We start from the raw sequence: 16,713 nt of genomic DNA, 5'->3' as shown, positions 1-16,713 counted from the left end.
AATTTCTAGAAAAGTTGACGTCCATAGCAAGAGAGAGAGGTGGGTTTCTCAACCTTATCAGACTTGGCAGAGTGCTGTGGGTGACAGAGGAGGTGGCTGCAGGGTCTGTGTCCTCAGAAGTCCATTGGCACCTGAATCCAAATAGAAAAACATGTGCTTCTCCAGGAAATCAAGAGGACCTAAGAGTCCCTTCTGAAAGCAGAAGTGAAATGACCACCAGTGGAACAGGTTGTCATTATGTTCGAATCCTCCTCCTACTGATGCCGGGGTTCTTGTTGCAGAGCCAAAGAATGAGCTTCACAAACAGTCAAGGTAGGAGAGCAAGGTACAGGCTTTTATTTAGAGATACAGTGAAAGGACAGAGCTCCCGGCTCATGCCAGGAGGGGACAAGAGAGTCCGTAGTGGTGCGTTGTCTAGGGGGTTTTATAGGCAGCTGAGGATTTTTCGAATACATGAAAAAACTTAGGGGTGTGGACTTGTTAAGTGGTCCCTGAATATTTAGAATTAACTTAACACAAGCAACTTCCTCTGATGATTTCTCTCTGAGATACCAGCATCTTGGTCTGGGAGCATATGAAACAAGGCCACCTGCTCAGCCCCCAAGGTGGGCCGAGTATTGTTTGCTAAAGAGTAAGTTAAGAATTTCTAACGTCTTAACTTCTTGGGTATTAAAATGCAGTCTTATCTTTAAGGTGGAATCCTTCCTGCCTTTTACTGTGTTGTTTATGCCTGGGCTTACTTGCTAAATTAGTTGCCCAGTTTGCAAAATCACTTCATCAGATCTGAAGGAGAAAGACAGCACATAGGCCTGGGCCTTTTAGTATGCTAAAGAGAACCTTACACATGATTATAAATGGTTAGCATAATAAAACATGTACTACTCTTCTTTATCTGGGGAACATTAACTGATTTCACTGAAGAATGATTCTAGAGCTCAATGTTTAATATAGAGTTTTAGCAGGGGGGTTTCCTTGCATGTAGTTACACTGCTCTGACTGCAAATATCCCGCCCTGCCCCCTCCGGAGGCCCTCACCCTACTCTGACTACATTCATGTTCCCTGTCTCACTATCACAGTGCTGATTCAATCGCCAAGGTAATTTATTCTGGCTCCTTAATCTAGAATCTGTTCTCCTCTCTCTCTTAACTCTCACCCGGGTTATTTCAATATGGCCTCCAAACTGCTTTTCTTTCCCATTTCTTTTGTTACCTTCATCCATTGTATTTTGACACCTCAGCTAAATGATCCCTCTAAAACACATGCAGTCTTGGCACTCTCTTCCTGAAGTCCCTAAGGAATAAAGTCTAAATTCCATGAATGATAGAGAAGGCTCTTGTGGATATGGCCCCTGACTACTTCTCTCTCCAGCCTTTGAATATCTTCCCACAGCCCACACCAATTCTCCACACACCTTCCTTGTCTTCCCAATCACGTAAGCTAGACAGAAGTATTTGACGTTCCTGAATGTGATGTGCCATGCTTCTTCCGACCTCTGTCTGAGCCACTTAACATCCTGATTTCTCTCTATGAATTTCCCATTAATTTATTCATATAAACAACTCTTTGCTGAGCACCTACTGTACTAGGTATTGAACACAGAAATAGTCCCTGCCTTCACAGAGCCTGGAGTACAGTGGGGGAAAGACACTAATCAGATCATCACTCAAATATGGAGTTAGAAGCAGTGGTAAAAATTTCTGAAAGAAGTGTACAGAAAGCTGTAAGAGCTTATATGAGGGGAAAGTGATGTAGTCATGGGGTAAGTGATGTCTGAGATGAGATCTGAAAGGTGAAAGAAGGCAAAAGTGGAAGGAATCAATCTCATAAAGGGAGCAGTAGCATATGCAAAGGAACTGAGGTGGAAACACACGGCACCGTGTATGAACAGATTTTGGCATGTATCATAAAAAATAGGAAAACACTGAAGGCTTCATTAAAGAAGTACCAGAGAGTTTCTGTACCAATCCAGTTGCTATGTAAATAAACAGGTGAATATATGAATTAATAGGCCCAACCATTCTTTGTACTGAAATAAAATTCTGTAGTGACCCAATTCTAGAAAATCTCAAGATAAATAAGAAAATACAGTGTTAGGGCACTGGGGGGAGGTGTTTAATACCTTGAACCTGTGGCAAATAGTTGAAAATACTTGCCATATGTCTGTATTAAAAAGAATTAGATTCAGTTGCAACTGAGAGAAGAACTTTGAAGATTTAAGTTCTCAAATTCCCCTGTTGTGTGTCACCTGAATTAAGTCTGAACACTGCAGTGTGAGGGTTAGGAGGCAATAAATGTTATTGTCAGAAAATACGAGAGGTCTTTGGGAAAATCAAGAGCCCAAAATGACTGTGGATTTGCTTTTTCTCTTAATTGTAGAAAAGAGAAAACTCAAGGCATTGCATTTAATCTCAGGTTTACATGTAGGGCTTCAAACTGAATAAGCTGGAAAATCTTATTTTCACTGTGCCCTTTTTGAACTTTGGCATAAACAGATGCAACAGTCACAGCCCCAGATGATTATAACCAAGCTACAATACTGGTTACTCCTTCTGTGTGCTGACAACTTGGAGTCCAGACTGTAGCCTTTGAACATGTTATTTCAGTACCTAAGCTGCTTTGCAAAGAGTCCAGACTAAATGGTTACTAACTCTGCTTCACAGTTCCAGCATGGTGGCATTAAATGCAGGGAGGATTACAGAACCTTATTCCTCTCAAAGACTGGGGTGAATATGCAGCATGAAGTACATTTCCAAATACATATACCTTCCTTTTCAAATACACTAGTTTGGGATGCAAGTAATTGTGCCAAGCCAGAGAAATGGATGCTGTAGTAGTGGGTACCTGCATAGCAATTTACAAGATTAATGAGAAAGGCTTTAATTTAAGTAAGTACACACTGCTGCTTTCTCTCCTTGTCACTTATCTTTTTTAAGTTCCACAACTCCCTGTGAGACAGACACAGTCCTCTCCTTCCCAGGCAGTTCCCACGACCTAGATGTTTCTCCATCCCCTCTTCATCATAATATTGTATCCTTCATCTCATTACTTCATAATCCTGATGATATTCTTTGATGATTTCTACATTCTCACTTCTCATTGTCTCCTTACTTTCTCCCTCTGAAGTCTGATGTCTACATCCAGCATTCCATCGATGCTGTTTCTGTTGAGCACATCTAATTAAAAACTGCTAAGGGCACTTTTCTATCCTTATCTAAGTGAAGTTTTTATGGCAAATGGATAACTCCCTTCTTTTTGAAATTGTATCTATCTTGACATAAATCTCTCCTGATTCTCCTGCTGCATCTCTGTGTACAGAGTGTTGAATCAAATAACTCTAGAACATCAAATAAGTAAGCCCAGCTTGTGTTGCTAGCAGCCACGTCTCTGGATGATAGTACTCATCCAACATAGCTCATTAGCCACAGGTGATAAGAAAAGTGTTGCTGTGCAAGGATTTAATAGTTCAAGAATGCTTCCATCACTATGATTCTGTTAACATAACTGATGTCATTATATGACATAATATTTTTTAAATATTTGTATGTATAACTAATAGTTCTGTAATAACTGTGAAAATGCCCTCGATATTATTATGACCCAATCATGTGATCTTGCCCATGGCATGCTTTTACTACTATTCTAATAAAATTATGTTGCTTCTCTTGACGTTATTTATACAATACTGTATAATTTGCATAATGGTTAGTGACCTAGCATCAGTTTTGCTAGACAGTTAATTCTTTGTGGAAACAAGAATTATGCCTCTATTTATTTTGGCAAAAGTTAATATTGGATAGAGTAGGTTTTCAATAAATTAGACTGAATTAAAATGTTATACAGTTTTTTAAGTAAAAGCAAGACTTAAAAGATCCTTTGTAGTAGTGAATTCTCCATTAATCTTGTACTATTCACCTAAAACTGCAGTATTCATTTTCTGGACAACAATATTGCATTGCATATTTTCTAATAACTAGGAGTTACAAATCACAGCCAGATGTACAATTAGTATGACTTGACTTGTGATTTTCTAGTTTATATAACAGCTACGTTATATAATCATATATTCAACAGCAGTATTTTCTCCAAGTTACAATATATTCCCAACAATATTGGCCAATAAATAAGACACACATATCTGAGTAGCTATGAATAAGACAGCATATTAAAATCAAGCACAGCTTAAAAAAGAATTCACGTTTTCAACCGGGCTCTGAAACTACCTGCATGTCCTTTGCTCTGCATTGAAAATATGCCATTTATTTTTTACTATGATTAATGGTTCATTTTAGGCAACCAAACTTCCTTGCCATTTAACAAAGATTGTGTCCTAGGGGTTGTCTTATTTCACATCTAGTGTCATTTGTAAATCCAAAAGTCAGACGCTGAAATGTTGAATTTGAATTATAATTTTGTTTTTTTAGTGTGAATCCTTTGGTATCTGTTAGGCAACTGTGAACATATATAAATTTCATCAGAAGGAATATGGCTTTACATTCTGTAAAAGTCCTGTAGGCAGGAAAATAACAATCTGGATGCCTCGTGCTGACATAAGCCTGATAACCACATGCCAAAAAAAAAAATGACAGTATCTGAAGAACTGTGCCAATCTGTGCATTGATCCCAGGGAGCAGGAATAATTCTTCAGTGCGTGTGGCTAATATTTATCATTTTTACAACATGCAAATAATCAAACAAAAAAAATCTGAATTACTTGGGATGACAATAAGTAAAAGGAGAAAAGTTACATGCTAATTGGTATTTTTAAAAAGAACATGTTCATAGGTGTCAAAAATGAATAAAAGGAACATTGTCTCACTTACTGGCCTTATTATTAGAGAACAAGACTCAGTAACAGGATAAATGAGGCATGAATGTGTACGTTAAGACAGAACTCAGGCCGTCCTGTTACACACGCACTGAACAGAAATCAAGAGAAAGAGTACTGGATTTGGGGTGGGGACCTGGGGGGAATCCAGGTAAGATTTGAAAAGATAATTGCAGGCATACATTACAAAAGGGAAGACTAAATGGAGCAATAGATATACCGGAATAATTATATAGTAATTAGCATGCTCTTTTTCATCCTGTTTGGGAAATTCTTTTCTTCGTTTAGATAAAAATGAATCCTGACTGCCACAGTATTTCATTTGGCAGGATATCAGGTAATTTATATTTCAAATATGATTCCATCATAACTTCCATCTGTTGATTTTTACTGAGCATTCATAATGTTTGAAACTCTGACTTATAAAAGACATACATTGAATTTGAGAGATTCACATGCCAATCAGAAAACTGAATAAATGTGCTTTTAAATCTTCACTTTTAATCCACCCAGCTCTCCCCTCTAATTCCAGGGACCAAGGGAGGAGGAAACAATAGGCAGCTACCCCAGAATGAGCTCAGGGGACTGGCATATTGTTTTATGCTAAGCCACAGGGGTAAAAAATAACTGGCTGACAGACTATGATCCTAACCAGCCCTTGTGGAAGGGCTATTTTCAGATTCTAGAAATCCTTCCCCTCTCTCTTATATTCCAATTCAAAGCTGATGGCTGGAACAATCAAGATTTCAAGGCAATGTTGGCATGAACTCCCAAGTGCTGAGTGCACGAGTTTGCTCCTTCTGCCTTAACCCAGATACCAAGACTGGAAGCTCCCCTCCCACATGCAGAGAGATCTGGACCAAGAGCAGGGTAGAGACCATCCCGTTCTGTCTGGAATAAAGAGTATTCGCTGGAATAAACCTACGGGCAGGAGTAAACCAACTGATAAACATTCCTCCTACAGCAGTCCTGGATGCACCTTCTCAGTCTGCAGGACCCAATTCAAGTTGTTCCTCCTTTTGGGTGTTTTTCCTTGTCTCACACAGGCAGATTTAGCCAAACCTTCCCTTGGGCCAACCCTTTACCTTGAATGCAGCTGTCAATACACTGTTTTAAACTAAATTGCATTTGTTTACTTGAATATCTGTCTCCACTACTAGATTATGAGTTTGAGTGCCTCACCTAATGACCTAATGGTCATTCAATTCATCCCCAGGTCCCGTCCTTCTCCTGCCTGGAGGAGAAGGGTTAAATAATGCCTTCTCCATTTACAGTAAGGGTCCTCTATACTGTGTGGTTTCTTCTGTAACCCGATGGGCCCTTGGTCTCATTGTGGGAAAGAATTCAAGAACGGACGCATTGAGCTTTAAGAGTTTATTTGGAAAATAATATCATAGAAAAAGGCAATAGTACACTTTTGCATATTTCTCATTGTTGAGGTGCGGGCAGACCCAAAGGGGGTTGCATCAAAAGGACAATAGGGAGCCTTTTTTACATAAAAGAAAGTGATATTCACTAAGTCGGGTTCGGTTTCAAAGAGAACAGGCCAAGTCTTCCCGGAGTTTGGGTTTACTCCACCCTCAGCCAATGGAGGGATTTGTGACTATAGTTGGTCCCCATCAAGGCTGTTGTGCACAGGGAGGTGGGATTTTTTTCTAGTATGCTAATGTGGAGGGGCAGTGATTTTTACTATGTTAATGGTTTAGGGGTGAAGCTTAGGTTAATTTCTCCTCCATGTTGTAACAAGCCAGTTGTAGCCAGTCTATTATCAATATTCTCACTCCACATCCCACTGCAGCAGCTTGCGTGGAATGGACAGAATGCGAGCAAGCATCCAGCCGGAATCCCCCTCCCTCTCCCTGCTTATGTCTAGCGACCTACCTACCTGGACACTTTGACATCTGCACTTCCATAGTAGAACCAAAAAATGTTACTGCTTTGCTCAAGGGACGAGTAGGAACAGTTGTTCAAAATTCACACTGTCTAGTGAGTAAAATTAACAGAAAGAGTTCATGAAATTGGTGTTGACTGACTACAGGTGGTTCTGGATTTTGTTATTGGTTATGTCTAGAGAAACTTAATGTTCTCCAATAGAGAGATTTTATGAGCTTACTCAAGGTAGAGTGTTGTTATAACATTCAAGCAGTATTTTAATGGATGTTGTTGCCTTAAACAAAGTAAAAACAAATGATTTGTAAATAACCACTCAGTTAAATATCTAAGCATTTGTTGTATATTTTGCAACATAGAAATGTTGATGTAGAAATGTTAAAGGGGGAGTAAAAGCATGCTTTTAGTAACCCTTCTGATTTTTTTTCCCCACTAGGATACTCGATACTTCAAGCTATTATGGAAAAAGCAGGACAAAATGGTTGGCATGTCAGTGCTATATGTGTGGAAAATTTTAATGATGTCAGCTATAGGCAACTTCTAGAAGAACTTGATAGAAGACAAGAGAAGAAATTTGTAATAGACTGTGAGATAGAGAGGCTTCAAAACATATTAGAACAGGTAAGTTCTAGATTTTATATAATTAACTAGATCTTCTACAAAAATGTTAACCTTTGATTTACTTGTCCTCATCAATATCTTCTTTCACATCCTTAGTTTTAAGTGTGGATATTGGAAGTTATCACTCCATGATTTATCCCCAAGACTAAGTCATAGTCCTTAATAACCAGAGGCCATTTTGGTTCTTAGGTCTCAAAGCAGTCAGGAGAAGAAGTTCTCACTCATTTTTAAGACACAAAATAGGACCTTTTGTGAATCATCAACAGCTCTTGGCCTCTTATTTTGATAAACATTAATTTTGAAGATTAATTCCAACTAAAATACCAGAAAAGTTAATTCCTGTGACAGTGTGCTTTTTCAAACCTTAAAAAAATAGCTAAAATAGCTACATGAGAAATAGCAACACAAATTAATAAAGCAATAAAATAAAAGAAAATAAGTGTATATAGCGTATTTTCTTCTAAATGTTGTAAGTAAATACATTACCACCACAGTGAAGATGGTTTTCAACTCTCCTCACAAAGGAAGAATCCTTTAATAAAACTTTCAATAAATATTTGTTGATTTGATTTGAAGCAGACAGGAAAAGATAAAATTGAGCTTTGTCATTGTGTTAAGTGATAATATCAAATAATGGATAACATTTGCCTTCCCCAACCCTGAAAAATCATGATAAAGCCTTAGTCTGTATTTGGCCAGAATTGCAGTGAATGAATGCCATCTAGTGGTTTTAGAAATGTTTGCTCATGTTAATCTACAACGTATTAGATAAACTAAACAATATTATACACCATATTTTCTTGGTTAGTTTACTGCATATAGTTTATCTGCATAATTATATGATTTGATTTGTAGTAGTAAACTTACCAATTTGATGGTATATTTATAAGAATAACTTAAGTGCTCAACTATAAAAATCAAATCAAATATTTTCAGAGATTCTTCCTTGATATTGAAGGACAGTAAGCCAGATGCCCTAAATTTCCTTCCTCAGCTGTGTAAGAATCTGTGAAAGTTAAAAGTAAAAAAAGCATTAAGTATTTCTTTTAAAGGTCTAGTGAAGCCAGACTCTGCTATAAAAGGAAATGACAGAGTATTCACTTACTGTTTTCCTTTTATAAAAGAAAAAGGAAAACCATTTGATTGAAGAAATTGTTTATATTATATTGAAAAACATTAATTATAAACCTGTGTATCACCCAAGTTTACTCCTGAGGGAGTCCAAATATCATTCAGGTTGCAACTACTCAAGGTACATGAAAAATTTTAATGTGTATTTATGGAATCCAAGAAAAAACAAAAACATCTCTTACTTTCTTAAACAAGACAGTCGCTTCAGCTCAAACCCCATCCCTCCCACCCCTGCCCCTGGGCTGAGAGCTTGAGTCATTTGAGGTGAGCATTGAAGCTCTGTGAGTAACTCCTCACAAATCCCACAAGAGCAGCCACTTCTGTGAACCGCCTGCACTGCCGAGTTCCTGTCAGAGGATAAGGCTCAGGAAGACGGTCCACTTGGACCTGTGCTTAAATGGCCGCATTTGAAGAAGGTAATTGAGTGCCTAAAGCACATTGACCCATCTCAGAGGCTTAGCTGGTTTCTAAGAAGAAAATCAGCACACCTGGGTTGCTTCGGATAAACTTTTTCAATCTTAAATACATTCTTGCTAAAAGAACTGGATATCTGACCTTTTTTGTCACTTCAAATAATTTTTTTTTTTTACTTTTTTCTGGCCTTATATGATTAACAGATAACATTGTGTAAGTTTGAGGTGTACAATGTGTTAATTTGATATACTAATATATTGTGAAATTATTACCTCCATCACTTCACATAATTACCATTTCTTTTTGGGGATGAGAACATTTAAGATATACTCCCCTCAGCAACTTTTAAATATATAATACAGTATGGTTAACTATAGTCACCATGCTGTACATTACATCCAGAACTTAGAAAATTTGAGTGTCTACCTTTTCTATTTCTATTTCTTTTATTGTTGCTGAATTCTAAAAGGTTCCTTTTTAATCAAGACTATGTAATAATAATGAGACTAAAAATATACCTTTGTCCCTTTAAAATGCCTCTCAGGGATAAATCTCAAAAATTGTAACAAAGTCTACCATGTTGTGAGAATATAATATACTCTTAAAAGTCCCAAGAAATTTCTCCTCAAGGAAAGCTGCTTTCAGTTATGGAACACATTTTTTTTTTTTTACTATCTATATTTGAACACCTATAGCTCTAAGCAAAATCACTTTTAGTGTTTCTTGGTTTTACTACTGACTCATCTAAACACAAGAGCTAATCTGGACTTCGTCAGGAATTTGTGCATGTACTTCAATACCCCTGTATTTCAACATCCTCTTTAAAATAAATTGAGATAGCAATAGAAAACAATTACAGACACTCAACCAAAACATTTTTTAAAAAGTAAAATGCTAAATAATATTGATCAGAAAAATGCCTTGGAGAAAAAAGGAGCCCTCTTTCAGAAGATGGTGAAATATTACATGAAGATGAGGGTCTGTAAAGGATGGGCAGGCATGCTATCTGTCAGTAATTACTTTGTTGACATTTTAATTTCTATCAGTTTTCAAAAATGTAATGAAAATAGCTCACACAATTTTCTCTCAAAATATGTTAATGGACAACAGTGGTTAGGGAAGCACTTCATCTTCTGTACATGCTTTCCAAATTATTGTTATGCCATAAACCAATTAGTTCTTATAAATGTTGCTGTTTAGAATAGCAGTTAGTCATATACTCATTCAAACATTTCAAACATGAGTTTCAAAACTACATTTGAAAATGTAGTTTCAAGTATATTGATTTTCTCTACACCACAAGAAAAAGTGGAAGAATTTATGTAAATGTGGTCCACTGAGCTATTTAAGGTGATTGAACATATAACAAAATTACAAATTAGATTTTTCAAACTGTTTGTATCTGGCTCTGATAAAATAAAATGCATCTTCAGCTCATTAAATCCAATGGACAGTTTGGCCCACTCATCTGCAGAAAAATACTCTGAAAAGAAACTTAAAGCTGAAACTACTTTTTGAGTATTTGTTGAATTTGTGATCAATTATTGATTCAGAGTCTTCACTTTTTTCTTAAATTAATATTTATTATTTTGGACACTAGTATTATTTACTTTATCTAGTTTTCTTCCATTAATAATACACCAATTATTTTATAGAACAGATCAAAATAGCTTAAGATAGCTGGAAACAAAATCAATTGTTTTCATATCAAAATGAATGCTTTTCAGTGGAGACTTTTCAGAAATTTTTTTCACACATATTCATTAATTATAAATCCTGAAATTGATTACTTGCGAAGCATCTCTAGGGACTCTACTAATACCTTATTAATTAAACATGGAAGTGCCAGATTTTGATTCATAATTTTACCCCAGTAACTTTAAACAAGAACAAACTTGATCTTTACTGTCTTTTGGCATAAAACAATATTTTTGCAAAATAGCACTGAAGGCTAGAGGTTGCTCACACATTTTACTCCACCATGAGAAAAACCAAGGGTCATGCAACTAGATTTCTGTGTTCTTACAGTAGGTGGAACCCGCCGCTCGTGAACAGCCCACTTATGCCTGGCATGCAGTCATTACACGGGGCAGTGGGGTGGCTTGTGCTCTCTTTCCGTTTCTTTTATCAGTTGACGTATATCCTCAAAATTATGATGTTTCCAAAAAAGATGAATGTTTTCACTTTTTGAGAGATGGTTGTGAAATCTTTATTATTTAAAAAGTAATTTGAATAATTTAATGCCTATGATTCTTCTTCTCCTTACTTTACATAAGGAACATTGGAGTGAGATGATCTTGAAAAACCCTGCTCACTCTAAAAGTCAATAACACTGTTTCCAATGAAGACTTCCTGATAATTGCATTTGACCCTGAAGTAATATATAGTTTTACACGTAGGATATACCTTGAAAAGAAGCATAAAGTAAAACCTCAGTCAAGTGGCCTTTTCTGTATATTCATTCATTCTACAACCATTTATTAAGTACCCACTTTAGGTTCTGCTATAACATAAAAAACTATAACTTTTATGTTATATACTGATAAGCAAAACAGATACATTCTCTGTTCTAGTTAGTAACTCTTACCTGGTTACCTAAAGTTTAAACCAAAGGCATTTGCCAAACTCTTACTCGATTATATTCTTTCCTTTAGGATTATAGTACATAGAGAGTGATCAAGGATCTCATATTGCTGCAGGGATTTTGCTGGGAGAGCCAGTTCTGATTTAATAGATGATGATACCAAAGGCATTAAATAACTGGACTATATTGGCCCTAGGGCAAACCATGGATGTATTTAAGGAGTCTGACCAAGTATTGATCAGAAGTGGGTAAGGACAGATCTTAAAATATGAAACAAATGTATAACAAATGAATTAAGAAAAATGGCTGTAAAGTTGGGTTGCAGGTGTCTGAAACTGCCTTTTCATCCCCACCTCAAGTATAATTGTGTCCTTTTCAGCAGTAGTTCCACTTTCACAATATGAAAGGGAAATTCAGTGTCCCATTAGACACAATGTGAATCTCAGATAATTGGCAAACTCAGAGACCTTCCCGTAGTGTTTGCAAATTAATCAAAAAAGCCTAAAAGCAATCACTGACCTCAAAGCTTTGTTGTATCACCAAAAGAATCCAATAATCCTACCTCACGGCATGATCAGTTAGAAAGAGGAAAATTCCTCACAAACAGAAGTGTGGCCATTTGCACATAAGCAATGAAATGTGGGCTTGGCCCCCAATTAATTTACTATAAATCAAGCTGCCTCCTTGTCTAGCACCACCTACATGAGAAGTGAGCACCCAGACAGGATTTTTGGCAAATTGCCAAAGGTGTGGCAACAAATAGAGCCTGTTTATCTAGAGTCTGTACTTACATATTTTCAGAATTCTCTAACATAAGGAATTGTACCAACTCTATAACTCTACTTGGTTTACCTCCACTTCCATCAACATCTCTGACAACAAATAAGGCATCCAAAGAAGCCAAAGGCTTAAGCACCTGCCTCTGTGTGACATAATTGGTTAGGTAATTATCTAGAAGAAATGGGGCATTTTAGTTCTTGGCTAGTAGCCATAAGGCCAATTTTCTTTATGCTAAAACAAAACCAAACAACAAAAACCCCTCAAAAACAAAAGTATAAAAGACACTAGAGATTTTTTTAAAAAGCACAAAGAAAAGTACAGGAGGGGTAGTCACTATGGAAGAGATCTGATCATTGGAGATAATAGCTTTGATTACCTGAATCCCCATAGAAGGATTAAGCACCACACTGTAACATTAGGAATGAGCCAATAGCAGTAGACAGGACAATTCTGAACTTGATTCCTAATACAGTCTTTCAACGTCTGTGTGCCGACAGCGTTCCAGGCACGACAGTGCTGTACAGAGATGATCAAAACACAGCCCCTCTGCTGGGAATGCTTGTGCTCAAGCTGGCAACCCAGAAACATGACTAAATGATTACAAGACTATTTGATGGGGTTAGAAACCTAAATATTACAAAATGTATCAAAAGTCCAGAAGATGTGGTGACTGAGTTTAGTCAGGCCTTTGTATTTGCCCAAGAACAGGAAGGGGGGACAGGTATTCCAAACAGAAACAACTGCAAAAGTAAGGAGATCTGAAAAAGCCCAAAAGGTAGAACTAATTCTATGTGAAAAAAAAAAATGGGTAAGGGGCAGAGGTAGAAATTGGAGAGGCTCCGTAATCAAAGGTGATGCTGTAAAGACTGGAGGAAGCAAGGAGTATGGATTCCTTAGTTGCCTCAGTTGAGCGTTTTTGCTGTTGAAATCGTATCTCTATCAGAGACAGATCTGTTTATCATTTACCAATATATACTCAGTGAAGTGAAAGGGGGTCAAAAAATAAGTGTTGATTCAATGAAGTCTGACAGACCTTCCCTTGAAGATACAGGCAGGAAGTATCTCTTTTGTGTAGTTAAGAGCACCCAGGAGCCCTTGAAGTTTCTGAAGGTAAGCCCTCAATTCCCTGAGAAGCTTTCTTTTCCAGAATTATCTCACCCACCAAAGATGATGGTATATCTAGGTTTTTCTAGAGTCTGTTATAGTCTGTATAGGCTGAAAAAAGCATTAAAGTTTCATTTCCATATATTCAAGTAACAATGAGTGAGATGCAACGGGAACAAATCAGCCACTCAAAGAAACCATACAGCAAAGAAATCCTATCAGCAGTCTCCTGCCCTGCAGGACCAGCAGAGCCGGCTGCTTGGGCTTCGTTGTAAAGCTACTTCTCCATCTTGAGCTTTGCTCCATCAGTCGCTGCAGCAAAGTAAGAAGGAGCTTAAAAGACATGAGGTTGTGCTTAAAAAGGTGAATTGTACTTCTCTGATCTTGCTTTTTTGCAAGGTCAAAATTGCAAAAGTGATTTGAATGTGCAAGTCCCATTATGATGCACAGGGTTTCTTGTTTTCATAGAAAAAGACACACCTATAGAGACCTCAGTCAGCCTAGTGCAAATGGAATTGGTGGGGCCAGAGAGGGGTCCCTAATGGTGTCTCAGCAATTGTTACCATGGTTGCAGCTATTCCTCATTATAAAGTTAAAATAAAAGGAAAAGTAAGAAAAGCAAAGAATATGGGTTTTGCAGAAGAAAAATATGATTGTCAGACTGCAAGGACTTTTGTCTGGAAGGAATTGTGAATTCTAGGACTTGATTGTGTTCAATGAAATTTGTTTTAGTTGATGTTGCAAGAACATATTAGAATAGTTCCCATTATTACTGTTGTTGACACAAACATTAAAAGCTCAGTTTCTTTAAAAAAGATTGGAAAATCTGCTTGACAAATTTAGAGATATGAATGAGTTTTTCTAGCCTTAAATAGAAAGCAGCTGCATAAACTGCTCTGCTATGGCTTAGAGAAAGACAAGTCATATTCCTCATTAAGTAGGAAAGAGAGTAAACTTCACAATTTATTTCAGTAGAATTTTGCATCTACTCTTTAAATGTTTAAAAAGCAGTGAGATTTAAAAAAGGAAGCAAAACATTCAGCAGTACCTTTGAGGACACTTCTCTGGGTCTTGTAAACATTACAAATATAACTGCACTTTATAAATTCTAGAATATTTATATTAAACAGTGCAGTAATAGAGTGTACTACCCGTCAATAAATGGAATGACGCATCTTTTTGATCACTGTGATTCAGACAGAATGGAAATGGAAGTAATTCATTCTTAATCTTCCCCTTAAGATTAATTTAAGGTTAATTAATCTTAAAATTAACCCCTTAAGATTAACATGATTGTATACTACTTCCCTGCTGATCATCTAGATCTTCTCTGAACTCACATACAACTGGTGCAAAGTTTAAGATCAGATTGTGGGAGGAAATTAAAGTGATGTTTATTTTTAAAAAAAAGTTTTCACATTATCACTATAAATTAAAGAAAAGTCAAAATTGTGCATTGGGAATTTAGTTTCTATTTTTTAAGATTTTTTTCTCTAGAGTCACATACACTAAATGATTGTTATATTCTTCCAAAGTCTAAGCTTAAATTGTCTCTGCATTTGCCCTGTGCTTTCCTTTAAAACCACAGACCTATACTGGAAATATATACATATATATATGAATTCTATTTTTATACGTAATTTGGGATTATTTTTGCTGATTAACATAATGTAAACTTGAAATACAAATATTTTAATATGATGTAATGATATAATAATATAAACATCTTGCAGGTAACACAAGGGAAATGAATTCTCTTGTCTCTGCCCACCCCACACTATCATTTACCTTTCTTATACATGTACACAGCACTCATCCATTGTTTATTTTGTCAACGAACATTTATCCAAGACCTACCAATTTCCAAGCACTGTATACAAAGTTAAATCAATTTCAGTCCATTCCTTAAAGGAATTCCAAATGTAAAGGAAAACAGAGGAATACAAGCATATAATATAGTGCAATATAGAAAATGTAAGAAAGATGTGACATTGTTGAAAGATGAGTCAGAATTCCCCGGGAGGAGGAGCTGGGGAAGAGCATTCAAGGCAGATGGCATGTGGAGAGCAGAGCTCTGGAACAGGGCCTCGTGTGCCGGGAAAGCCAGAGAATATGGTTGGAACATCCAGTGCATGGGGAATGAGAGGATGGTCAAGGCAAACTGAAGACACGTTACAATGGGCCTCATAAACTGCACTAAGTAGTTTTATATTCATCATAACATTTACATGTCACTGGATGCTCTTAAACATGATCAACTTGGTGTTTTAGAACAATAATCCTGATGACAACATAGAGAAATGACTGGAAGGTGGGCAGACTGGTGACCAAGTAGTGTGCTGGTCGGCATGGTTCTCACTCTCTCTACTTGATTTGTTCTGTCATGTATGCCAGTGTTTAACTTCATTTATGTGACATATCCAAAGCAAATATTTGTTGAGTGCTTAATCTAGACCAGGCAATGTCCTGCTTAGTAAAATTCCCTGTCCCATAGAGCTTATATATTTTAGTGAGGGAGCTACACAAAAAACAAGTAAAATGCCAAATAATGATAGTGAGAACTTACTTCTTAAATATATTTCTTATATGTCTACTTTGCCAAACACCATGATGCACACTTAATTTAGGAATTCATGTTTACCAATACTTTTGTTAATATTTGGAGAAGTTTAACTGATCTGATTAGGGTTTAAAAAAAAACAAAACAGGAAATTTCTTTTGGCTATTTTAACAATATCATTTATCATGGATAACAGTTTGTAAGTTTTGACTGTCCTGTGTAAACATGAGCAAATACCTATCCAGTTAACTTGGTATGCAAATACTACACTGACATCAAATAGGAGAATCTCTTTTATTAGGGAGAGGCATTTTTTCTATATTTTCTTTCTTATAATCTTTCATTTGTTTATTTTTCTAAATAATTTTGGAGTTAGTCATTGAACACATGTAAAGGGCTTACTCAGAAAAATTTTTATTTATTTATTAAGATAGGGCTCAGAAAAATTTCTACTTATTTATTAAGATAGGGCGTCTGCTTACATCTATGTCCTCTCTCTGAATCCACTTCATAGGAACCTGCTTCTCTAGTGCCAAACTATTTGAAATATGACAAAGCAAATAAACTCCACTGCAAAGAACTTTCTGTGGAAATAAAAATAAAGAAAATAATTTTTAGACCGTATGTCTTAATTAATCTTACATATTTAATCACAATTTCATCTGTTAGATATAATTACAAACATGCACATTTAAAATTTTATGATCATAACTGGGGGAAAGGGAAGGGCTGTGCAACACAGAGAAGACAAGTAGTGATTCTACAACATCTTACTATGCTGATGGACAGTGACTCTAACGGGG

The 16,713-nt window shown here is 36.5% G+C and overlaps 1 protein-coding gene across 10 annotated transcripts in view; it reads left to right on the top strand.

Moving 5' to 3' along the window:
* The window catches only part of GRIA4 (glutamate ionotropic receptor AMPA type subunit 4), a 392,195-nt gene that overhangs the window by 262,178 nt on the left and 113,304 nt on the right, over window positions 1-16,713 (top strand). For all 10 annotated transcript variants that reach the window (XR_012132554.1, XR_012132555.1, XM_073239344.1 and 7 more), the window contains one exon: window positions 7,153-7,337. Coding sequence is in view for 8 of the 10 variants with exons in the window: in XM_073239344.1 (XP_073095445.1) it covers window positions 7,153-7,337 (185 nt within the window). In the remaining 2 variants the exon portion in view is untranslated. The remainder of the gene's footprint in view (window positions 1-7,152; window positions 7,338-16,713) is intronic.

Source organism: Manis javanica, chromosome 6, assembly GCF_040802235.1.
Source record: "Manis javanica isolate MJ-LG chromosome 6, MJ_LKY, whole genome shotgun sequence".
Taxonomy (NCBI): Eukaryota; Metazoa; Chordata; class Mammalia; order Pholidota; family Manidae; genus Manis; species Manis javanica.
The sequence above is the reverse complement of the archived record's forward strand: the minus strand, read 5'-3'. Positions and strand labels throughout refer to the sequence as shown.